Source organism: Simochromis diagramma, unplaced genomic scaffold (assembly GCF_900408965.1).
Source record: "Simochromis diagramma unplaced genomic scaffold, fSimDia1.1 OVJJ01000646.1, whole genome shotgun sequence".
Taxonomy (NCBI): domain Eukaryota; kingdom Metazoa; phylum Chordata; class Actinopteri; order Cichliformes; family Cichlidae; genus Simochromis; species Simochromis diagramma.
In genome coordinates, this window is record NW_024387279.1 from 4,019,447 (window position 1) to 4,045,442 (window position 25,996).

The 25,996-nt window shown below is 39.1% G+C and overlaps 1 protein-coding gene across 2 annotated transcripts in view; it reads right to left on the bottom strand.

Annotated features, from left to right (window-relative positions):
- Nucleotides 1–25,996, bottom strand: part of LOC120715832 (contactin-4) — a 150,264-nt gene that overhangs the window by 44,231 nt on the left and 80,037 nt on the right. For both annotated transcript variants that reach the window (XM_040003052.1, XM_040003051.1), the window contains exons 2-12: nt 22,350–22,410; nt 14,971–15,117; nt 11,923–12,046; nt 11,512–11,687; nt 8,099–8,194; nt 5,261–5,464; nt 5,014–5,116; nt 4,687–4,871; nt 2,251–2,393; nt 2,030–2,159; nt 1,548–1,701 (exon numbers count right to left, since the gene is read on the bottom strand). In XM_040003052.1, the coding sequence (XP_039858986.1) occupies nt 1,548–1,701; nt 2,030–2,159; nt 2,251–2,393; nt 4,687–4,871; nt 5,014–5,116; nt 5,261–5,464; nt 8,099–8,194; nt 11,512–11,687; nt 11,923–12,046; nt 14,971–15,031 (1,376 nt within the window). In that variant the 5' untranslated portion in view covers nt 15,032–15,117; nt 22,350–22,410. The remainder of the gene's footprint in view (nt 1–1,547; nt 1,702–2,029; nt 2,160–2,250; nt 2,394–4,686; nt 4,872–5,013; nt 5,117–5,260; nt 5,465–8,098; nt 8,195–11,511; nt 11,688–11,922; nt 12,047–14,970; nt 15,118–22,349; nt 22,411–25,996) is intronic.

Below are 25,996 nucleotides of genomic sequence, written 5' to 3' on the forward strand. Positions count from 1 at the left end.
ATTAATGACTCGAGTCTGACTCGAGTCCAAGTCATGTGACTCGAGTCCACACCTCTGGATCTTACAAAGCTTCAAACGACGCGTTGACTATTAAATTAGTCGTCGACGTAATTGTGACTAGTTAACTAATCGTGGCAGCCCTATTATATATTAATTTATTCATATTTATAAAGGATAAATGTTAAATCATACTATTTCTCCATATATTATTCTATTTGGTTAAACTGCCAACTTACTTCAATTTTCAAATATCATATTTCTTTTTTATAACGGTAACAGCACTATAAACATTTTCCCTTTAATAAAAAGGCTGACTAACAGCCTCATTGTGACATCAATACAGGAAAGCTTCTGTTCCTTTGATGGCCAATTTTAATGCATTATTACCAAATTTATGACCTCAGAGCTCCACGTTTAGAATACAATTAAAAATTCAACTTACTGCCAAACCTTTTGTTATTTCAAAGCCTCAATTGATGTTAAGGTGTTGTAAGCCACTGAAGCTGTGGTGGCTTTAGGAGGCAAGGCACTAACACAAAATTGAAGCCATTAAGTTAATTATACAGTGTGAGACTGACAAGTCTTTTGGACGGTGTTTTACAGAAAAGACATGCTTTCAATTTCAAGTCGGATGATGTATGGGTATGCTGAAAGACGGATACACCCAATGTACCAATGCTGCTTTTTATTCCCGTCAAAAAAACAGAAGGATCCAAAATACTCCAATATTATGTGATTAAGATAACATCATATTGTCAATAGTGGGAGCTGCACTTAGGCACAGCTCAAAAGTGTGTAAGGAAAGTGATTTTCAGTGATTGTTGACAACTGTTAAACTGCTGTGAAGTTTCCTGGGAAATAATTTGTCTGCCCTTATTGTAGCCTGTCTACCAGTTATCTAGCCATCACTACATGACCTTTCATGTCCCTTTCTTTTACACCCAGCGTTTAATGAAAGCAGACCCCATACTGTGCTTGAACTCTTGCTTGGTTCATCCTGTGTGGATTAGCTTCTGCTGAGGCTGGGTGCAACAGAAAACGGGTTCTTTTAGCTCACAGGTGTCGCCTCAGACCTTCAATCATGACACGGCGCGGCCTGTCATGTCGCCTGAGGTGGCGTTTCACTGAAAGATGGAGTCAGATTGTTTTTCTCTTTGGCTTTCACATGGAAAAAGTCCCAACAGGATCTCTGTTCTACTTTTTTTCCCTGGCTTTGAAGAGCTGTAAAACTGCGGCGACACCGGACGCTTTGAAGTTTCAAACAGCTAAATCATGCAGTGCTCTCCTTCCTGTGCATTGCAAAACTGATAAGGCTCGGTGTCATGGCCTCCTTGGTACAGGCAGCAAACGGCAGCAGTGTCAGCAGAAAACCAACATCCATATCCGAGGGAATAAGGTGTCTATCTAAAAAAACACATTCTTTGACCAACGAGGAAGTTTTATGCAACACTGATTCCAAAGTCCCCTTGAGCCAAGGCATAAATAACAATCGGTACTGGAAATTAATGCCTTCAGTGGGTTGTGCAGCGGTGCTTATAACACCCTACCTCTCACTGTCCTTCAGGTGCATCCCCCCCTCTCTCCACCAGGAGATTGTGGCCCTGGGAGAAGCGTGGGGGCGACACTCTAACACCACCTCACCCCCCCTCTGGATCACCGTGGACTTCTTCACGGGGCGCCGGGTGAAGTCAGGCGGCGAGGCTGAGGAAGAGACCCGTGTTGATGCAGTTTGTCTCGCTTTGTCAAGGTGCAACAGCTGTGCATCAGCCAAAATGTCAAGAGCATCACCAGCAATTACGGAAATTATATGTCACCACCAGACTGGCTCATTGTAGGAAATAATTATGGAAATGAATGTGCAAGGCCGCGGCTCAGTGAGGTGCTAGTTTAGCTGGTTTCTACTTTTTTATTCACTTTCATATAGGGAGCATTTTAATTCCAGTGACAGCAAGATGTACAGACAGCATATCTTTGCCTTGCCTCTTGTTCAGTCCATTGTAAATGAAACAGGGCAAACAGGACTGCTTACCTACAACCTTGAGCTCAGCACTGGCATACACAGATCCATGCTCATTCTCTGCCACACACTGATACATCCCAGAGTCTGACAGACTAATCTTGGGTATGGTCAGTCTGCCAGCTTCCAAATGGATCCTCTCCTGAACAATAAAAAAAATTGAAAGAAAATGTCAATTATCCTTTTTAATGATTTTGAAACATGCAGTACTCGTACTCACTCACACATCTTACCTCTGCTTTTAGTGACTGACCATTCTTCAACCATCTGTACGTAGGCATAGGTTTGCCAATGGCTTTACATTCCCACTGCAGGTTAGCATCGATGGCCATATGGGCATCTTTCAGTGTCTGGACCCACTGTAGATGTTCAGCACCTGCAGAAAGACAAATGGTTATGAATATATCCTATGAATTCAAAAATTAATTGCATATATTCGTAAAAGTGTCGCTCTACAAAAATCATTCCCGATGTGACAAATATGGTAATTTCCCAGTGAAACTCAGGAATTAAGAGTAAGAGAGAAAGAGATTATTTTAAATGAAGAACTACTGCTAAACAACGGGGAAGACAAAATCCAGTTTGATTACTCATTCTAAGTCATTCACATGATTGTAGTGAAGGAGAAGGCATACTAGACCAGAGTTCACACTTCTGGTCTTTTCTGGTCTCTCCTAGGCAGGAATTAGTGACTTGACTTCATTAGTGACTTGACATGTTGCTGCTGGCAACAGATAAGGAGTGGCAAGTAAAAGAAAAGGTAGTATTACTTAAGCTGTCTTTGGGTGATTGTAGACTTGACATGCTGCCACAGGTTTGGACCATTTGCAGAGGTTTTACTGTGCCTACTGACAGCTCTGCCATTACAGCATAATCGGTGAAAGATGACACCTCTGTACGAAGAGAGCAGCTCTCTCTGTCATATAGGACCTAATCTTTCTTATATTATATAGTGTATGGCACTGATTCTCTTTGCTAACCCACAGTAAAGGGTTTCAAGTTACGTACAACATGGCCAATCAGTGGAATCATTAATGTAACCAATCTGAAAAACCCAGAAAGAGATGAACTTCAAAAAGCACCCAAAGAGATTCGTAATGACTGTGCGAATGATTGTATACATTAGATTGTATAATCCAATTAGATATATAAGATGAGCTACATAGGGATAGGAAATTAATAAGAATTTGGTTCCTTTGTAGGTCGACTGGGAAATGGTCAACATTATTTAGCATGTGAATATGATCTTTCTTTGATTTCACGCTCATCTGTTTTGCTATTTGCATTAACACTTGTTGCCCATAAGTCCAAAATAATGATTTTATTGATTGATTTATATAAATATAAAACAATACTATTCTAACCGATACCAGAATAGGTATACCTACAGCAAGTGTGTGTTTTTATAATATACTTGTAGATTTGATAATTATGAACTGATCACTGCTTATTTGATTTGATTTGTGTCTCTCAGTCTGGTTGGGATTTAGTACTAACACTACTTAGTAAGGGTTAGGCACTAAATTGCACATTGGTTTTCAGAAAAGATTGTGGTTTAGTTTACGATATCTGTATTTACTACATTAACCCAGCACATTAAAAATGGCTCTTTAGCAGCATGTTTAAATATAATTCATTTACATTTGTAATGGGATGGAAACCTCTTTGTGCTGTTGCCATAACCTTGTGTATCTCTGAGACAGGTAATACCAGTATTTGGCATCATAGGCGTGAACCAGCTGTTCATGCAGGGCTTGTCTGAGCTTCAAGTCATACTTTCAGCGTCAGATGTGCAGTATTTAGTTACTAACTTTAAGAAGCTCTTGCTCACTACTACTTTTAAGTACTGGTTAAAAACTTCCTTCTTTACACTTAACTTTAAGCTCTAGTTAGTTCTACTTTTGACCCTCAGATTTCTTTTAAATTAAAAAAAAAAACTCTATTGAATTTGTTCTTTTTATGTTTTAATGTGACACTGTTTCAATGCCATCTCCATCTCCTTTTGAATTCATACTGTGAAGCACCTTGAATTGCATTCATGTGAAATGTGTTGCTTAAACAAACCTGCCCGGCGTTACTGCTGCTTTGTGTCAACAGCCATTCACGGCTTAATCTTTAGCACTACTGATGTCATAACCAGACACCTCAGAATCCACGCTGCATGTACACAAGGTCTGCATAAAACAAAGGACCCTGAATCTAGTTCAGACACTGATATCCATCTTTCCTACTTTCTTATCTGCACACATGGCAGACAGGAGCAGGCGAGACACTGACTCCTCTCTCTGCTTTTAGAAGTCGACTGTGAATATTCGCAGATGGCAGGGATTTCCTGAGATCTACAAATGACCCCTCTAAATATTTGAATTTGACAGTCAGATTCAGAGATGGTAAATTTGTCCTGAGATACTGGAAATCATATTTTCTAATTTGAAAATATTTATTACACTGCAGGCAATTTACACTCCAACAATAAGGACACATGACTTCAAATTATCATGCTTATTATCCTTCCATTAGAACAAACATTAGAAAAAATAATGCTTGAATAAAGGGCTGTTTTCCAATAATTATAGCTCTGACTAAAGGTCTAAATATTACTGAAAAAGAAAAAAAGGGTTATTAGTAGACTCCGATAAGCAAGAAGCAAAATGTTCTTCCTTACTTACTGTGGAATATAAGTTGCCCTCTGGCAACATTTCGTCCTCTGCTGTTTTCGGCTACACACTCGTACACGCCGGCATCCTCTGGGCGAAAATATGGAATTTCCAGAACCCCGCTGGAGTGGTTGATTTTAATCTTGCCAGGGAGTGGATTTCCATCAGCTCTTCTCCATGAGATGGAAGGCACAGGGCTGCGGAGGTCAAACACAAAGAGGTCACGCAGGCCACATTCTCCTGCTCCACCATGACCGGAAAGACTGCTGCTGCCGTGTTTGATAGTAATTGAGGACGCTGCTCTGCAAATACTCCAGTGGACTGTGTTGTGCCACTTACTTTCCTAAGGCAAAGCATTCCAGTTTCACTGACGATCCTTTGGAGACATGAAGGGTGTCAGGAAACTGAACCTCGATCTTTGGCTCGTATTCGCCCATCACCACTGCACAAGGCATAAAAGGAAAATCATATCATTTAAAACACACAAGAAGGGCAAGAGCTGTGGCGCAGGTGACAACTAGTTCACTCAAGTGATTTATCTCATAGACTGATAACCACAAGGCAGACTGGTGATGGTGATGCTCACCGTCCCTCCGTACCACCACTGGGGTTGGAGAGCTGAACACTGTTGAGTTGGTCATCATGTTTCTCACTGCGCATGTGTAGTTCCCCGCATCCGATGCTTCAACTTTGGCTATGTACAAATTTCCTGTCTTTTGAGAAATGAAACGACGAGCATCCTGCTGCAGGAAGCTGCGCTGTCCATTGAAAACCCATGAATATTTGATCTCTGGAATAATGGGAACAGGACATGAAATGCAGATAGTGAGGCACAAAAGAAATAAACTTTCCAGTCACATTTACAAAATTCCCAGAACAGCAAGACCATTAATGCCTAACACATACAAAGATAATTTAAGGACAAAAGTACAGGCCCACCCACACATTACACTTACAGTATGGGAGCTGCTCGGCCATGGACACCCACGCTACAAAGCTTTGGTGCTGATATTAATGCCAGAGGAGATTTGGAGTTCTGCACTTATTGAGTCAGCATGGGATTGGCCACTTTTAAGGACAATAATAATAAATTATTAAAAGGTGTGGACCGACACGTTCACTCTATTTAGTTTATCAGGAAATGAGAAATATATTTTATTTATCTGTTGAACAATACAAGATGACTTCAAAGCACATAAGAGTTCAAAGTGTTTTTAGTTAAGCCAAGTTAAGATCAGCTGACCTTCTGCTCGGATGTCGACGCACAAACTTATGGTTGAGCATTTTTATAGTATACATGGTGAATTCAACTCCAACAACAATAAGTCATCAAGAATGTTCTTTTTGAGAAAAAAATAGGAACTTTTTGGACATTTTTAATTTAATTTAATAAATAATTGAGCCATTTTTTCTTCCTTTATTATCATAAATTTGGGCGTTTATTTTGAGTCGCTCCCCCAAACAACAAATCTGCAGCTGACTCCAGCGCCCACCTGACTATTTTTCTGCTTTTTAACTGAAAGTTTACATTTGTGTGTTATTTTTTAAAGCTTTGTGCCTTCACTAGGCTTGAAGCGACATGGGACTGGGTGCTGCGGAAAGGTTAGGTAACATGGGAAGCACTGAGAGATGGGCTAAGGTTGCGCTGACACATACAGCAAAAGAATAGCCTCTCTGTTTTGACTCGGATCATTGAGTTGCTCAGCGAGGCTGTCATCACAGGGGACTCCAGCAGAAGAATGCAGGTTTGATAAAAGTTGAACCCAGCACTGGGACTTTTTTTTTTGGCGATATTGGTCAAGCCTCCAGCTATCAAAAATGTACAGAGTTGGTTAGAGTTCTATGTTATGTGTTATAAAAACACTGGAGGATCATATTTTATTCATTTTTTCATTTTTTGATTTGAACTCAGAGTTTTGGGTTATTTTGGATGGCGTCATTGTTCCTGCCTTATCTGTTGAGCATGTGGAATATGGCAACAACACTTATGGTTATTAGTCTCTAACTTTATTAAAAATTATTCTACACTTCTGAAACAAATAAAAAACAAACAAAGAAAGGACTGATAAACAGGCCAATGTATGAGTGCAAAGCGCAAAGAAAAGCGAAAGAGAGCTAAGAAGAGTGAGAAGCGTCTGCAGGGAATGCTGAATGAACTTTGCTATTAGTGCAGCCTGCCCGTATCAGACACATGACATTCTGCAGGCAGCCCTTTTGACTGGGCAGACGGGAAAAAAAAAGAAAGGAAAAAAAAAAGTCCCACTTGCTTTCCTTCAGGGAAAGCTGTGAATTAAAATCATTACAAGGGAAGTCAGGGCAGTAACTGACAGACCTTTCATGATTAGGGACTATCAGAGAGTGGGTCTGTTGAAGAGCTGCAGTCTCACAGCAACAGAGGACTTGCAGGCACATAATCTCATGTCCTCTGACAGAGTTTAACTCACAGAGCAGCTCCTTTTAGGCCACTTACCTATTGATTGCTCTGAAAAGCTTCAAATGTCTCCTTTTTTAATAAGGCGCATCAGTGTATTCCTCAAGTGGTGCATCAACAAGTATTAAAGAAGTATTTAACATTATCTAAAGGTGGAGGGGAAAAAACACTTTTTTGTTCCATTTTAAAAACACCTCCAGCTACTGTGGCGTTATCACATCATACAAATCCCATCAAATGTTTCACTATGCTTCATTTAAGAGGAAAAATAAAGAAATTGAGGGTTTTTTGTTGTTGTTTTTTTTAAACAGGAAGGGAGGGAATGCTGGAGGGCAAATTGCTAAAGTGTGGATTCCCACGTGGCAGCAGGATTCAGTTGGAAACAGAGAGTGGAGAAAGGCTGGTATGCTGGCGTGAAATTGTGCTGGTGGGCATCGAATGGCTGCAGGAGTGTGGACCACTTTGAGGGTCTGCTAATCAGTAGCACACAGACACATGAGCCGACTCACTGCTGTGCTGCGGGATAAACGCTCCCACGGCCGCACCAGCCACCGGCAGCCTTTATTACCCAACAGATAACCTGCCCACATCCAGGAAAAAAAGGAAAAAAAATGACAGTCGGGGAAGTGGAGCACTGGAGACTTTATAGATGACAGCATGGTCACAGATCATATGGGCAAGAAAAGTGAGCTCAAGGTTAAGAAGTATGAGGCTATGAACTATAGATGAAGGCATGGGTCTGGGCAGGTAGAGCTGCGGCTGATCATAAAAAGTTCCCTGTCTGACAGATAAGGAGAAGTGAGTGGAAAACAGTATGTCACGGTTCTGAGGGAAGAGCTGCAGAAAGAGAAAGTGGGAAGACATAAAAACAAAGAAGACGCTGCAGTGTTACAGCGAGATAATAAGCAGCAGAGTAAGGGAACAATAAAGATTGCTGAGGCAAGCAGGAGTGTGAAAGCACAGCAGACAAAGAGTCAGGAAGGTGCGCTGTACCTCCGTAATGGGGCGGGGGTCCGCAGAGCAGAACCACGGCCTGACCCTCTCTCACCGACACCGTGTTCCTCGTCTTGCTGCTGAAGTTCTGCAGAACTGTTGAGCGCAAAACACATCAATAACTTTTCAGGGTCTGACAGCTGTAATAACTTTAATTTTACGTGCGGGCGACATCCGAGGGAAGGGCGTTTTAATCCTGCACAACATTTCCCAGTTTGTTCATATCGCTCACAAGTCAAACCCAACAGCCCCCTGTTCATATCACGGCATGCGCTAGAGACCAGGCAGAGGGTACACCAAAATGCTCCTCTCCAATCGCGCGTTAGAGATTACTTTCACCTTTAATTAAATGCTGCTGTGCTGCGTGAGACAATAAGCAGTGGGGAGACATATCAATTCCAGCGTCAGAGAAATACCATCAAGTCCCGGGAGGGGAGCAAGCAAATATCAGCGGTTGTCAAACCAGAAATCAACTGATTAAAAGTCCCTCCAAATCAAGACGTGCAGGCTTCATTCCTTCATGCATTGCATCAGAGCTGCAGACTAGTGTGCAGCGGTAACACACTTACTGTAACTGCTGTCATCCGTGTAACACTACTTTTTGTTTTTTGTTGCATTTACTTTTGACATGTGATTTTTTTTTCCAGGTTTAAAAAACAACAGAAAAAAATTGATGCTGTGCATTAATTAGGTTTTAAAAACCACTAAAGAAGGCAAACAAGAAATGCACTGTTTGACCAAAACAGGACGTGTTAGACAAAAACAAGACTGGCAATCTCAGTAGCTAAACAAGTAAACAGCTCTTTTTCTGGCAATACTTTACCCTATCCAGTGGAAATATAGTAAGGCCGCCAAGTTGTTTCTTTTTTGCTTGCTTCTTTTATGCTCAGTCACACTACAGAAAAAAAATGATGGAAAAATCAGTGTTGCCTGGTGATTTTTCTGCATGTAGCTGCAGCGACCAACTGGTCAACCAGAAGTTGAGCTTACAACACCCTCAACCTCTGGACAGTCACTTTCAATCACAAGGGGACACAGGTTGCATGGTGTAAGGCAGCCTGGCTTCTAACAATCACGGTCCGACTGCAGTGAAACAGAGTCAGTCTGCGCTGATGAGCACAACTCGTCTGCATCTCTTTGCAGTTGAATCAACTCAGTTATTTGCCAACAGGCTTTAACAGCAAGGTTTTCGAGCAGCTATGCAGTCCTGTAGCAACTACATCACTATTTGTTTCTCATATAAGAGGTAAGAGTTGCCATAAATCTGCTCGTGGCGTGGTCACCAACCACAGTTTTAATTAGTGAGTATGAGCCGCCTTCATCCAGTACTTTTGTTAAACTTCTTTGGGCATGTCTTACCTCTACAACAAAGAGAAGTTCAACCCCACAATGTGGCGGGGCGTGGTCTGGACATAACTGCAGATGCCGTGCAGGTGCGTGCGCCTTCCCAGCATGGCATCAGCAATCATGTCCCGTCTTAAAATCTGTACTGGTTCCTGTTTTGAGTGTTGTTGTTGGAGTGTTCGGCTGAGCTAGGAATCTGCAGCCTTGTGTGTCTGTGAACAGCAATCAAGTGTGTAAATAAAAGTTAATGCTGAAAAGCATGTATGTGTCGTCAGGTCTACCGTGGGTTCTTTATAGGGCTGGGCTATATCATACCGTTCACGGTAATACCGGTGTAATGTTGGGCAACGATAGGAAAATGAAATATCGCGATAGAATATGGGTAAAATGCGCATGCGCAGTGCCTTTGTTTACATACGCACATGGCGGAAAAAGCATGACAGCGACGCAGAATGAGAAGGGCGAAAGCGGATCGTTGAATGAAACGGATGAACCAGAATTGGTTTGTAAAAATGCTGCAACTTCAGTGGTGTGGAACTGGTTTAGCTTTCGTCCGTCATATACACAACAAAGCACTATTTTTGGTAGAGCATGCTAGCGGGCTGTTGTTATTATCGTGTTGTTTGGAAAATACAGCACACTTAAAATCAATCCTTTGGTTTTTCTGAAAATCAACAGTGCCCCTTATAAATCCGTGTGCCTTATGTATGAATTCTGGTTGTTTTTACTGACCTCGAAACGATTTTATGTATTAGACGGTGCTCGAAAATCTGTCAAATGTTTCAGTACAACTTTGCTAAGCTACGAACCCACCGCTTGATGGATTATCGGAGCATTACGGCTATATTAGGCAGGAGCCTCGCGGAGTGATACGTACTGTGCTTCAACATAATATTACCGTACTGTGTGTGTATAACCTCTTTTTAAGTTTTGTGGATATTATACATGGTTATGCTGAGGATATGTCGGCCAATTTCCACTGGAAATGCCTTTTGGTTAAACTGTCAGCAAGGAATTTGCATTTGCACTGTTACGTTTTTATATAACTCTAATGCACTTAAAAAAAAGCTGCTTGTTTAAGTGAAAATACATTGATGTTTTTTTTTGTTTTTTTGCATTAATAAAGTTGAGGAGTTGTAAAGTATTTTGTCTAGTGTCAATTATATCGTCAATTATATCGTTATCGCAAATTTTCAAATGTATATCGTGATAAATATTTTTGGTCATATCTCCCTGCTCTGGTTCTTTACACACAGTTTTTATCAGTGATTAATTATTAAAAAACAACTTTGCAAACAAAGGCCAGAACAGTTACATCAGCAAACTTGAATTTGTTAACTTCACAGCTAATTCTTTTTTAATCTGACTCCGTTTCATTGGTCGTCCACGCTGGACCTGCAGAGGCTACACACCTTGTTAGCAGTGCACCACAACAGTTGGCTTATGGCCATACTTAGAAGTTGGCAGATTAAACATGATGAACTTCTCATCAGAGAAGCTTCTGTGGGTCTGAAATAGCTGTTTAATGACCACAAAGCTTATAATATGCTATATTGATAATATTGTACTGGATGTAAATATGTTTTATATGGAACACTTAGAGGGACATCACAACTATCATCTAACAAATTTACTAGCAAAGCATTAAGAGTAACACGAGTATAAAAACTGGGATCAGATTTCAATATTTCTGAATATCTTACCATTCAAATAAGGAAAAACAGCCAAAAACAACCATTATCTCTGTCCAGTATCATGTTCTTGCCCAGAGCAGAATACAGAATACTTCTGGGGTTTGGACACCTGGCCTGACGAATAAAATATTGTGTTCTGGGATTTTTCACCATCTCCTGACATTTTAAAGACCAAATAAATCAAATGATTAACCAGGGAAATTATAATAGAGATAAATGGAATTAATCATCGGTCGCAGCCCCACTCTAACTGTTTTGCATTCCGTTGAGTCACACATAATATCACACCGAGTCAAAGTGGGGTGGGAGAGTGGGATTTTTTTTCACAGCTGTTACAGTATATGCATATTTAAAAAAAAATCAGAATCAACTCACATGCAAACTGGACTTTTGCCTCCCTGCTGACGACAGTCCCGAATGTGTTGGTGGCAATGCACTGATACACTCCCCCGTGATTGATGACATGAGGGTTACTGATCAGCAGGTTCCCCTCTACAAGGCTGTAGTTTAGATCTGAGTCCGTGTTTATGTCTCTTCCATCTACCTTCCACCTGCACAGACAGACTGATGAAGACTGAAGCATTGGCACCATCAATGAAAAGTGATGCTGGCCAAGAACAGGTAGCTTTCCTGCTTTTCCAGAAAGCATCGCACAAGGAGACCAACGACTAAACACAAATACTTGTAGTGAACGACTGCATTAAAATATAAATGGGTTCTGTAAATTTGATCCCACACGCTGTAGTCTCACTTTGTAGATAAACAAAAAGCTGTCAAACCACTCACCTATAACGCGGAGGTGGGTTCCCTTTTGCTTTGCAGTTAATAAACACCTGCTTATCATCAGTGCTCATTGGGAAAATACTGTCGCTAGGTTCCTGGGTGAAGACGGGACCATGGCGTGTATTCTCTGCAGAGAGAGAAAAAAAACAAGAAAAGTACAATGGGGAGAAAAAAAAGCAGTCATTGCTCAGAAAACTGTGTGTGAACTTAACACCTATTATAATTAGCTGCCAACATGGCTCCTTGAGCAGATCCTGCATTTAATAAACGCTCTCGTGCACATGTCACGAGGCAGATAATACATTATGATGAAAGAGCAATTAACCAAAGATAACCCTCAAGCATTTTGGCTAACTGACTGAGTTTTTCTTCCTCCTCTCCCGTCCTCTTTCTTACACATCCACATACACAGTTATGATCGTAAATCTGTGCAGCACATAAATACATTTGAGTAACACATGGCTGAAATGTTACTACTACCATTACTACTACTACTAATAACAAGAACAAGAAGAAACAAAATGCATCATCATTAGTAATCATATCATTGGTCAACATGTTTTCAGTGTATACAGGTATATATGATATGTATTTCACTGGTGCTACTTCTATGTGTCACAATGCTTTCAACAGTGTACTGTGAAAGGAAATAAAATTTATCGAGGCGTATTTTCATATGCTTTAAAAAACATGTTACTTTACCTCGTAGCTTTACAGATTTCCTTTCCTTCTGATTTGAAATTTGATCCTTGAAACATTCCAATTTGTTCTGATTTCATGAAAAGTGGATGAATAGTTTAGTGCTGAAAATTTAGCCGACAAAATGTATTTTAGTCATTTCTGGTCTCAAGCTGACAAAGTAGCATATCATAAAAATCAGAGTCAAACAACAATTTTAAGCATCTTTTTCAGTTTAAGTGGCAGAAACTGGTACACCACCTGGAAATCACTGGCTAGCTGGCTTCCTCCTAATGATATCACACACACTGTAAAAGATGGCAAACATTTCCCAAGCACAGCTGAAACTATGACTTCTGGCAAAGCAGCTTCTACTATTGAATCAATAGTCCAAATATAAAAGAGTGTTGAGCTTGTGATTATTGCAAACATTTCTAACATGTTTTTGCTCCGTCTTTGGGGGCCGTTGAGTGCAGATTGATGGGAAAACATTTTTTATTAAAATGCCAAAAGACAACAAATAAATGAAAGTACAGAAAAGCAAAACACAGAATCCAGTTTAAGCTGAATTACATGTCGAGAATAATTAGAAAGATGGACAAGTAACCCAGCTGGCTAATTGAATTATGTTTTATTTCATCTTTGCTTTAATGCAAGCAGGATGACTTGGTTAAGATGTTTACACGAGAGCCGCAGTAATCAAAGTAGTGCCCCATTCTGCTTATAATCTAATTAGACGAGCGCATGCAAAGCTGTATACATGTTGTTTGAGCATGCATGTCCGCTCCGTGAAGCTTGTTGTTTTGGTTTCCTCCAGCCAAACTATCAACACACAGGAGTAATTAACTGATATTGCACTAATTAGTCCCGTGAAATCTTTCGTTTCTTTAGCAGATGCACGGCCACACTGTGGCACTCGCCCTCCCTCTCCACCGACCACGTGTGTCATATGCCCAAGCTGCACAGCAGCGCTGCTCCGGGGGGGAAAAAATTGTCCATTTGTCTTCTGGTGCACTTGAAAGGATGAGGTGCTTTTCTTTTATAATACAGTCTTTAACCTTGACTAGGACAAAACGCGCTCCCTCCCACACCATCATCACCATCATCCTAATGAGAGTGGGAGTCTTTGCCTCTGGTAAGGGCCTTGTTTCCCCAACCTCTGAGGGAGGTGCTTCATTTTTTTACCCTGTTTGCGGTGTCCTTTAAATTAAACAAATTAATGAACCTTTAACAGCGGGGCTATTTCACCTGGGAAACGATTGGGTTGGTTTGAGTTTGTGCTCGCGAACAGACCTGCCCTGAGAACACGCCAACTGGACTGACCACCAGCACAGATGAACACACACATACAAATTAACCTTAATTAGATTTCCTGGGAATGCAAGTGAATGTGCGCTCCGTAGTGAGCGCACATTCACTTGCATGTATGTAGAGTATAGCGTGCAATGACATGTGCATAACCCTCTATTCTCTGCTCTGTGACTGCAGACTACATTATGCGCCTCGGTGAAAATGCTGACTTGAGTCGAGGCTCTAAATCAATGGGAATGCAAGCATAAATAACAATACAATAGACCCCACTCCATATGCTGTATAAATTTAAATGTATTCCTTGATGCCTTGTAAACGGTTGGCTTGAGTTGAGCATACAGTATATTCTTCAAATGTGACTGTCAACACTAAATCTCTACGCTGCGCAGGTTGCCATGTTCAGAGCTCTTAGCGAGATTTTAATGCCTTAGCTGTAACTCATGCAGGTATTAGGAAAATAAAGTCTAACGCTCATCTGCTTTTCTCAAAGAGCATCTCAGCACACTGCGAACCTGTGCTGCTGGGGAAGAGGCACAGAATAATTGAGTGTTGAGGAAAGAGTTAGTATGGATTTTTACAGTGCTCTGCCACAATTCATGGAAGTGGCAGCAGCTGGACATAAAGCAAGAAAATTGCATAATAAAACAGCAAGGCATAAAAAGACAAGAGACAGTGAGTCCCATACCGGATGCGAGTCTCTTTTCAAATGTTGGTCTTAACAATGATTCACATCATGAGTCTGAGGTGCTCTGAAAGGAAAATATGAACTCTGATTGTGGCTTAGCGCTATTATCAAAATTTCAATAAATTGATGCACAAAAGTTTTACCATTTCCTACTAAACAGTCTAAACACTGATTTTAATGAACAAATTGGATCAAATTGGTAGATTTTACCCACAAGCAAAACTAATAGAGTGATTTTTGAGGTTTCTATCTTTCGGTTTGATGTGCAATAGTAACATAAACACGCATTAAGAAAAGGGAAGCCCTTCCTTGCTCGAGATCCACTGTATTCATATTAGGTGTGTGTTATAAAAACGCGACTTCAATTGGCATCTCACCAGCAAGGCACTCTTTGAGTGACAGAAGGATTAACAGTTCCCATGGCAACAACATCTTCATTTTCCAAGGTCAAAGATTCTCCTTCTTCCCATCCAGTTGCCAGAGAGTGCAGAATATTTCCTGGGCAAACGCTCCTCCGTTTGGCTCTGAAAGAGATGGGAGGTAAATGTGTTGCTGTGAAGATGAGGAGATGCAGTCCACATCGAGCCTGCTAGGGAAGAGAAAAAAATAATAAAAAGATGGAACTTGTGGAAAACCGGTGAGCCATTAATAATTCATTCAACCAAATAAGCAGAGCCAAAATCCCATGCCGAAAGGCCAGCTAGCAGTCGATGGGGGAGCTGATATTTGGTGTACATACTGCTACACTATCTCCAAGAGAAAGTCAAGCAGAAAAAACCCCAAACTGTACAATATGTGTGGTAAGTTTATCACACTGATGAATGGAAACAGATATATTATTGGAGAAAAGCTTCAAACTTTTGACGTTAACTTAGAATTAATAAGCAAAATTTTAATTGTTTGGGACTCTGTCGAGTCGGATTATGTGTAATAAAGAGGTAATAACACATATAATGCTGCTTTTGAGTAGCTCTATTGTTCAACATATTGTATCTAGACATAACATCTGCCCTGTTTTTAAAATGATCAGTGGCTCAAATATGTAAGAGTCACACAGAAATATCAGCTGATTTTTGCAGCTCCAAGGAGCATTTTAGTTTATTATTATTTAGCTCCCACAACCTATTTTGTCACACGTACCTTATTCATTAGTGGCTTCTTGCAAACACAAGAGGAAGGAGTTTTCAGGTAGCAGCTATAGCGGGGGCACAAGCATTTTAGAGCTGATTAGCCAAATATTTACCTCAGGAGACGGTGGTCTTGAATTTGTCAAATGAAGCGAACTTGTAATGAATGCTAATGTTGCTTCATATGTAATTAGGCATGTGTTTGCTTACAAGTTAAACATAACAACTAAATGTTAATAATATGCCAGTTTTGTGTTTACAGCTTGTTTTTCCTTGCAATGTAAATGTGTGGACAGGGTAGACTAATGATTTAAAGCTGTGTAAACAGAGCCTGACATCTTTGTGACATGCTATTAGCGCCTGTGTTGAAAGAAAAGGGGAAGATATAGTATAACTGCTATAAGGGTACATGAGTTTATGCTATTTTGTTGCATCATTGCCTTTAGTTTAGTTTTACACACTTTATATATATTTGAAAAGAGTTTTGTGCATGTGTGAAGCTTCTACGGTTTTAAAAGTCGCAGTCTTTTTCTTTTATTTCATTTTATTCTATATTATATTTGGACAAAAGACGTGAAAGCTTCAGTGCTTCAGTCAAAAAGTAGTGCTTTGGGGTCATGTGACTAAAACAGTAAGGACGATGCTGTCATGTATATAGGCTACTTTTCTTACATTTGAAACAAACACATAATACTCTTTTAAATACTGAAAACAGGGGAATGAATTCTTCTCTGATTTATAGAACAAATTTATAGATTGGCAGATTTATAGATCAAATATTCAGAGTGAACATCTGTGCAAACTATGTGCTTGGAAAGAGTTGGTCATGTTGAGTCTTAGCCTGTGTGTGACCACAGTACGTGTTTAAATCTGACTGAGTTATGACTTGGAAATGAAGTTCAACCACTGATGCAAATTGTGACACTCAGTTACCGAGCTTCTTAAAGTATTTGTCTGCATGAGCTGTGTGTTACACATGGCTGTGTTGATAATGATTCAAATCAGCAGGTCAGACTAAAATAACAAACGTGATGTTTTGGATCACTGTCAGGAGGCTGCCTGTTCAACTTGCTAACTATATTTGACTCTCCGTTCATGGAAAGCAAAGCAGAATCCACAAAGCTGACACAGCATTTACACAACATGTACCTAAAAATGTACCAAATCGAACTCTGACCCCAAACATTATTAGACCGCCTGCCATATGATAAGAGATACGGATGTGTTGACCCCCCAAGATTTATTAAGTACATGTTTACCACACATTTTGCCTTCAAGAAAGTTTTACATTGTACTGACTAACGGTTAACACACTGTTTAATTTATAAAAGCTTAACTTGTATGTAAAATATAAAAACAAAACTCAATTAAAAAGAGTCAGAAAACCTGCCGAGTTCTTTTTTCCAGGTATAAGTATTTGCTCATTTTGTACTCTGCAGTGAAGAATGGCCCCAAACTCCTCTTGAACATGCAGTTTTGCTCTGCAGCTGCTTTAAATGCTTGTTTGACGTTGCTGCCAAAGGATTTTTAACCAGTTACTAAAAGTGGGGGGTTTTTTCAGCAGCAAAGGGAATGTTTAAATGCTCTAAAAAAATAACTAAAAGAAGAAGAAAAAGCCTAAGAAAACCCCCCAAATATCAAATGAGCATATTTTAACACATTTGGACTAAAGTTCAGACAACTTGAAGTTTCCTGTTACGAATCTACCTCAGATGAGATGTATTTCCGCCTTGAGTTGAGTAAAGTATAAACACTATACCCTCAAACAGATCTTTTCCTATAGAAGGGAAATGCCATAACCACTCGAATCAAGGTTCTTCATGTTGCTACAGCTGTATTTATAAAGCACTGTCAAATAAGAAAGTTCAACCACTGAGCTTCAACTGCTTCAAAAAACAAATTAAAATGAACTGTATTATTGTCAGACAACAAGTAAAATGAAAATGCATGACTGAGTGATCAAGCCTGTGGCAAAAAAACTCTTTTCCTTTTTTCCTTTCCCTCTAAACAATATAATATTGAGGTGTCAACAAACAGCAATCGAGGTATTAAATGTGGTTTTGGAGAATTATTACATCTAATATCCAGTGTTTGATACATTTCCAGTGATTAAACAAAACGTCAGTGTTGTACAACAATGCCACAAAGGCAAAGAGGGAACGCATACTGAAAGCTAAACTGTGTTTGTATGCGTACAACACTAACTACAGTGAACAAGAACAGTTAAAACTTGTACATTCACCTTAGTTTTACTGACGATCAGATTGACTGAGTGCTGCTCAGACAATTGCAAACCACGTGCACATGCACTCATGAGGAGCACATGGATGATAGTGTTATCTGCAGGGTTTCCTCGAGGGTAACTTAGCCTCTTGCAGTCTTCTTCTTTAGTAGTCTTCTGTGTAACTCAAAAATCCCTGTTACACAGCTTTGAGAAAATTTATTAGGGTAACTACTGTAAGGCGAAGTTTGTTAGACTGGCAAGGTTGTTGTAAATTTTGGAGATAAATAAATTTGAAAACCTTACTTGAATCAACGATTGCTAGCTGCAGTTAATCAAGACAAAAAAAAAAAAAAAAAACACCAGGCGCTAAAACAGATAATGTCCACAACTTCAACTGTTCCTTTTCTTTTTTATTTCATCTCAATTCTTCTAATAATTTGGTCCGGACAGATGAATGTAAGAAAAACGCAAATCAAAATCATGAATAGAAGAAGGGAGAATGGACGTGTAGGGAGGAAATGCAGTCAATTTTTTCTTCTCTCTATTATTTATTCTGAGAGAGCTCAGTAGTGTTCATCCAAGCTTCGTCTTGTCAGTCATCATCATTGATTTGGTTTCCACTTTTTTAACCTTCAGCCTTTTTGTTTGTCATCCTGCCCACAGCCTTGTCATGAGTCTCAATCAAATACGGAAGGACTGATCAATAAAAGTTGTGGTTGATGTCTTTCCTTATGAGACTCACTAGATTGATGCATTTCCTGTTGTGCAGAAATGCAATGAAGAAACTTTATCCATCTAACAACTGAAGCCAGTCTTTTGACCTACTTAGGCTTCTGAGGTGTGAAATGTTCCCTTCTTTCAATAAACTGCCTCGCGTTGTGCTATTCTCAGCCTACTTTAGAGTCTGAGGTAATTATATGTTGATTAAGGTGCTGGATGAAGAGATTCTAAATGAATGACACCAAGCTGCATATGGTAATTACAGTTAGATGCGAGGCTTTTATTTTGGCCCAGAAGACACTTTCAATCGATGTGAAATGTTTTCCAGACATTTTGTCAAAACGCCTATCTGTGATCAATGCTGCTATAGACCAGCACCTGTAAGTAATTCCTAATCAATATGTTTTAAAATTCAGACACACTTGCTAAGTGCCATGTGAGCAGAACTCAGAACAAGTCAAATTAGACTTGGATGAAAACACTGAAAAAGCAGATCTTTTGCTTCTTTGCTTTTCACTGACAGTTACTACCGTGCCTTTTAAAGGTCTTGCTTAGAGAGTTTCAGAGATTTGAAAGCTCGTATAAGAAGATCTAGCTGCACTCTTTGAGGTATAACTTGTAGATAGGACTGCATTATCTATATTAATCCTCCCATCATTCATTTTTGCATGTGAGTCAAAGACAGGCCATTTGCCAATATGAAGTTACCAGATTAGGAATTAGAGTCGTTGGTATTTCATGGATTGTGAGGATATGAAACCATTAAAGCCAATAGGAGAGGTTGCCTAACAAGCCCCTGCAGCCTAAAGTCATTAGTAGACTTGCTCTGCTCGCTGACAGATGTTAATTTATGTCGAGTTGTCCACTTTCACTTTTGGGATGATCAACTTTATTCTGTCCACTTGCAAACACCCTCGTTTGTTCACCATTCAAAGTCGGGCTCAAGGATTCTGGTCGCATTTAGCAATAGACAGTAGCTATTTATGCGTAGTGCAGAGGCCCCAATCCCATAAGGTATATAAGTGAGGGAGCAGGCACTGTTCCCGTCTCAGACAGCACAAGTCTCTTTTAATGATGCATAGGTCCTTGGCATCCTCAGGGAGGATGTGTTTCTTGGTCACAGTCCAGAAATTTAAAGCAGTTGCTTGTGATCCCCATGATTAATTTATATACCCTAGAAAAAATACAATGGTAATAATTCTTGTGCCCAGTGGATGGTGGTCGCAGGTGTTGGAAATACCAAATGGGATGAGGCCAAGCTAATGGTGCCTGGAAGGGAAACTATCTGTCAAGGATAATCCCTAATACTGTAACACCCAGCATAGATAATGTCCTTTCCCCCACCTTTCTCCCCCCACTGCCCATGATATTGAGATAACGGTGCTAAAATGATTACATGAGGAATGGGTACTGACACGGATAAATCTGTGTATCCAGAGTGAAGTTTTGCCTGGTTTAACATTTAGTGAAGATTACCTTTCCCACTCTGAAACAGCCAAACTAAGCTAAGAATAAAAGGCGGGGTGGGGGATGTCCTGTGAACTCCAGTGAACCACGTTCCACTTCATTACACTCTGAGTAATTGGTTAAATATGTGACTACAGAAATTAACTTTGCCAGCCTTGCGAGAGGTAATTAAGGCATTTTTTCCTCTGTTTTTGGAGCAGGGAGGACAACCAAGATAAACGCAACATTCAGCATCACACAGAGCCAGGTAAAGACTGCGTAATCATAGCACAAAGTACCAACAGCCTGAAAACACATCCCTGATTTCACTCACTTCCTGATTGTTCAGTAATTATATGGTACGCTAATGCTAATATCAACATATTCCTTCACTGTAGAGCTGTCGCTTCAAAGTCTTTGTTTTATCTTATCCAAGCTGTAAATATCCACAAACCCACCTGATCTCAGATTACAGTCCATCTTAAATCCCATCAGCCACAAGGGAGCGTGAGCAGTGCTGCAGCTCAGGTGGCAGACTGTCACTCATTGTACAAGTGCATATTACAAACACTGAGTAGGAGAAGAATATTGAAAGCTAACACCCTGCCAGTTCAATACAGACATAGCAAACAGAACTGTACATGAAGTTAGGGCGTGGAAGGACCAGAAAGACCTCAGATGTGAGGTGAATACTTATAAATGCTCAAGGAAAGAAGATACAGAATTCTCAGCTGTCTTTTGTCAACTTTTGCTTTTCATGCGGCAGGGTTAGGCCAGAATTTGTGATCAGTTGTATAGTTGGAAATGTTCCTACCAGTTTTCTGAAGCTGAAGGTTTCAGATAACCTTACAAAGAAGGACAGAACCATCCTTTAAGCAGTCATGATTTCCTGAGTTGAATTTTTTTCTCTCCAGAGGACCTGAGCCATTACCCAATGAGGTAATGTCTGCTAGCTCCATTTTACATTTTTAAAAAACATCCGGGTTACGTTAAGTACAGCTCCTAAATGATGCTCGTGAGGCCGCTGAGGAGGTGAAAGATGCTAGAGCTCCAAAACTGCTGTAAAGTTAGCAAGCTAGTTGCAGCTAATGTGGTAAGGGGGGAATGCTACCAATATCAAATTGCCACCCATTGAGGTAAAGTCAGTACATTTAGATGTAAATCTACAGTAGGTTAAACACCTTCGGTACAATGTGATGAGTATGCACAACCTTAAAGTAAAGGGGTGTTTACTTTTAGTAAAATACTGTGATTGGTTACTTTTCTCAGTAACACTGTAACATCAACGCTAACACTGTGGAACAAATATATACTGGCTTTATCTTTCATGTCCTGCAATTGGGGTGAGAAATATAGTAAAACTTCAAAATAATATTGCTTTATATGTACTTTTTTCATGTCAGTCATGTCGTAATCTCTGGTGTAATCTCAGTTTCGCTCTACTGTAAGCATAGCTTGGGTGTGCATTTTATGCTGTAATAATTAATGTAAATTGTTTTTACTGGATGAATGAAAGTTAATATCATTTATCAATACTGTATGTCTGACAGATGGTTTGTATCTCACCTTGCTACAACAACTCAACAATATTAGAGTAAAACATATAATGGGAAATGTGCAGGAAGAAAATGAGGTGTGAGGATGGGGAAACTGATTTAAGCAACTTTATATTTGGTTTCTTTACTATTAACGAAATGTTTCTATCACAATTACGCATTGCTTTATATAATTTGTCATTATTGTGGCCTCTTATCCTAATAATTTAATATTATCCAGATATATACATTTTAGTTACCAAACAAATTTCTGGGGATTATGTTGGTAAACAAGTTGTTTTACTGAAATACAACTACACTAATATTTTTTTTGGGGAAATTGTATTTTAAATAGACTTACCTTCACATTTAATCTGCAAACTAGCTCATCAGGGAAGTAAAGTTAGAAAATAGCCCCTTTTGACTAGCATAGCAACAACAACATCAAAGTGTCTTTATTTATTGACTGCATGTTTTAGACTACATGTTTTTACTTCTCCAAACCTAAAAAGTGTAATACTTTAAATACTTAAAAAATAGTAAATTGAGAATTGCTAGGACAGAACATACAGATACGGCTAGATTATGCTACCACAGTTCCTTTACCTGGAAAAACAGTAATTTATAGTCAGTCAGTCATTTATAGCATGCAATAAATCACAAAGGCCAAAGACAAGCATGTTTCACACTGATTGAATACTCACAGGAAGTAGAGTCTGCTTGCTCTTTCCTTCACAGGTAAGACACAATCAGTCCTTTGGCCAGCTAAGAAAAAAAAACAGAGGAAATGTTGAGTGATTGTAATAATACTTTCATGACAAGAGAATTCAAACTGAGTTTAAATTCAACCATACAATCTGCACAACCAAACAGGCTATCCCTTTAAAATCCCCTAGATTGAAGGCACAAAGTGATACAAGATTAATAAGTGATATGTTTCTAAAGAAAATGTACATCGGAGAGGTGCTGCAAATAATTATGTGAGGGGAAAACCTTCAGATATATAGATCTGCAGGAATCAGAATAAACGCTTTATCCTGTCACAATGTTAAATTCTTTTTATGATTATATTATATGAAAATAATAATTTTGCTGCTCGCAGTAGGATGGCTAAAACAACAATTCCTCCTTCGGCCAAATGTAATATTCGTTCATGGTGTTTTTTCAATCAGCATTTAAAAATCAAACAGAGCAACTGTTCCTTTGTTGTACAATAAGTTGTGAATACTGATAGATTGGATGCATTCATATAGTGTCCTTGTTTCTATCAGTGATTCATTCTCTAGCTCAAGTGAGCCGCTTTAGTTTTTTTAGTTTAGTTTTCAGAGGGTGGAAATGTCAAAATAATTCTCATCTTTTCTTTGTTCATTATGTTTAATGTAAAGACTGTAAAGTTAAAGCTTTATAGGTCAGACTGTTTACAATATGTGATATGTTTCTTTCGTTTAGACATGGCCATTTGTGTTTGCTCTAATAGTAGTCATGTACAAATTTTGTATATTTTACAAAACACAATTAAGTTGATCAGTGAAATTACTGAAATACTACTTTTTTGACTGTTAAACAAAAGTATACAGCAATCATGGAAAATGGAAAATATTCCAACATGTATGGAATTGGGTTTGTATTAAGTAATATCCATATTAAGTACGTATAGCTTTTCCAGTTGAAAGAAAAGCATTTAGAGATTTAATGAAAACGAAAATTGCAGAGAATTTTATTTTTGTTTTATTAGTACTTTTGGTGCTTTTAGTAGTACTAATCTTTAGGTCTTATTGTCACATATATAGTTATTTCACAGATCATCACATTAATTATTTGGTCCATTCATCTTTATTGACTCTAATGTTTCCATAGCTGCTGTGTAATAATGAATAATGAAAAATAAATAAGAAATAATGAAAAAAGGAATGAACAGAACTAGCTAATGTAAAATGGCAATGAATTCCACAATTTGGGATATATTACTGTTTATTAGCTGATCTGAGCGACAAGGAAAGGGGGTGCAGTGCAAGTACAGCAGCTCTAAGACATAAGACAGGGCAAGGCTATTTAAGGACTGAAAAACACACAAAATCATTTAAAAATAAAGCCTAAAATGGACAGGCAGCAATCTGAATAACGATAAAACATCGGTAATATTCTTCCATATTCTAGTTAAAAGTTGGGCTGCAGCATTTTTGCACCACCCGAACCTGAGACCGGCAGGACTGGCTAACACCCACATAGAAATAGTTACAGCAATCCAACCAAGTTGTGATAAAAGCATGACTGTGAAAAAGAAATTGGTGACAGAATCAGAATACTTTTTTAATCCCTAAGGAAATTATGTGGGTTACAGTTGATCCAAGACAGTAACAGACTAAACTATTAAAATAATACAATTTATTACAGATTTTACAAATTTAAGAAATAGCACTAATATATTAAAAAATGCTCAATTATAAATATCAAGAATTAACAGAGGTGGTTATCAAGAATATTGACAAAGAATATTACAGAGGTGGAATATATATGATTGATATTTGACTCTAACCTGTGAACTTTGTCATTTGCTATTTTACTGTAGAGCATGTGCAAAAAGGATGTAACTATTGCAGTGTTTACAGTGTATTAGGAGTTGTACAGGCAGACTTATATGCATCCCCGTGATAAATCCTTACTTTTCACATGCTGCTGATAATAAAGTGCACTTCATTTACTGATCATCGGCAAGTGTGATCACTACTACAAAAGTTGTTTTAGCAGTTTGCAAGTCTGGAGCACTGCGGTATGTGTTGACACAATGCCACATTTTCCACAATTCCCAAGAAGTGGACATCCCAGCAAATTTAGAAAAAGTTCTCAGGGAACCTGCAAAAAACCCCAAGATCTACATCTAACAAAACAGTCCTCAGTCAGCAAGTTAAATGTTAAAGTTCATGGCAGTAGAATTACAAAAGACTGGACAAGTACGGCTTGTTGGTAAGAGATGCCAGGAGAAAACTTCTCTCTAAATAGGACATGGCAACACAGCTTAGGTTACAAAGTTGCATCTATACAAAAATGCAAAAGTTCTGGAGCAGGCACGACCAAAGTGGAGATGTTTGGTAGTAATGCACAGAACCATATTTAGCAAAAACCAAACAGAGCATGTTTGCACAAATGGAGGAGATTTACACCATCACTACCAACAGAGGTGAAGATTTTGGTCCAGTCTGCACTCATGAAATCCTGTAGTGGGATCTCCAGAGAGATGCATCAATGAATGAATGCCTGGAAACCTCTGTCAATTGGAGCAAAACTACAAGGAAGAGTGGGCCAAAATTCCTCAACAATGGCTTTCTTCAAGTTATTGCTATTAAAGGTTGTTATAAGAGACTGAGTCATGGGCTGTACTTTCTTTTTCACAGGACTGTAGGTTCACAAATATCAACTAAATTCCGTGGGCAGTAGCAACCATAGGCTTTATGATACTTTGTAGCACCTCATTTAGCTCCAAGCTTGTGTCAATGGCTGTGACCCATTTTAGCTCCTACCTTTGAGGAACAACAATTACAAAGGTGTAGTCATAGTATGAATGAGAGCTACTGTGCTGAGCAGCTGCCCCCTTCTCCACATATGACAGCCCACACAGAGGATTGAGGGTAACATTAAATAGGACATGTTTTGCATTAACAAACACTGGTCCCACTTTCCTGAATGTGAAAATACATTTCTACAAGAGATAACATTTGTAAGGAGGAAAAGTCAGATATCACAAACACGTGCTTCGAGACACTGCAGAACTAATCATAATGACCTGAATGTCTGCACAGGCACCACAGAGGCCATTTACTCAGTGTAATTTGGTTTCCAGCAAGACTCCTGCAGAGCCATCACAAAAAGACTGATTGATTCTGGAGCTGGACAGAGCCTTGCTTGCCCTGGCCTAAATAATAATAATAATAATAATAATAATAATAATAATAATATGAGGAAGAGCAACCAAAAGGAAAAAAAACACTGCAAGCAGTAAACTGCAAGCATCAGAGGTGTCTTTTCCTTAAGTAAAAAAACTGGAAACATTTTTAATTTGAGAATGATTTTGTTTAGAACTAACAGGTATTACACAAGAGATATACTTGAGGAAAACACAGAGAGAAACAGCTTCCGTTGGGAACTTGTTTAAAAGCGTGGAAACCTTTCAAGAAATGAAATGCATTGAAATTCAAGACTCACTGTAATGAAACTTACTAGCTTATGCTCTAAAATTGTCTGCATAAGCACTCAATTGTTGTTGCTTGCATCATTTAAAATGGAATTTTCCTGGGATAGCATATATTGGGAATATCTTGATTGGTTTTTTGATTAAATTATACCTACCTGCATC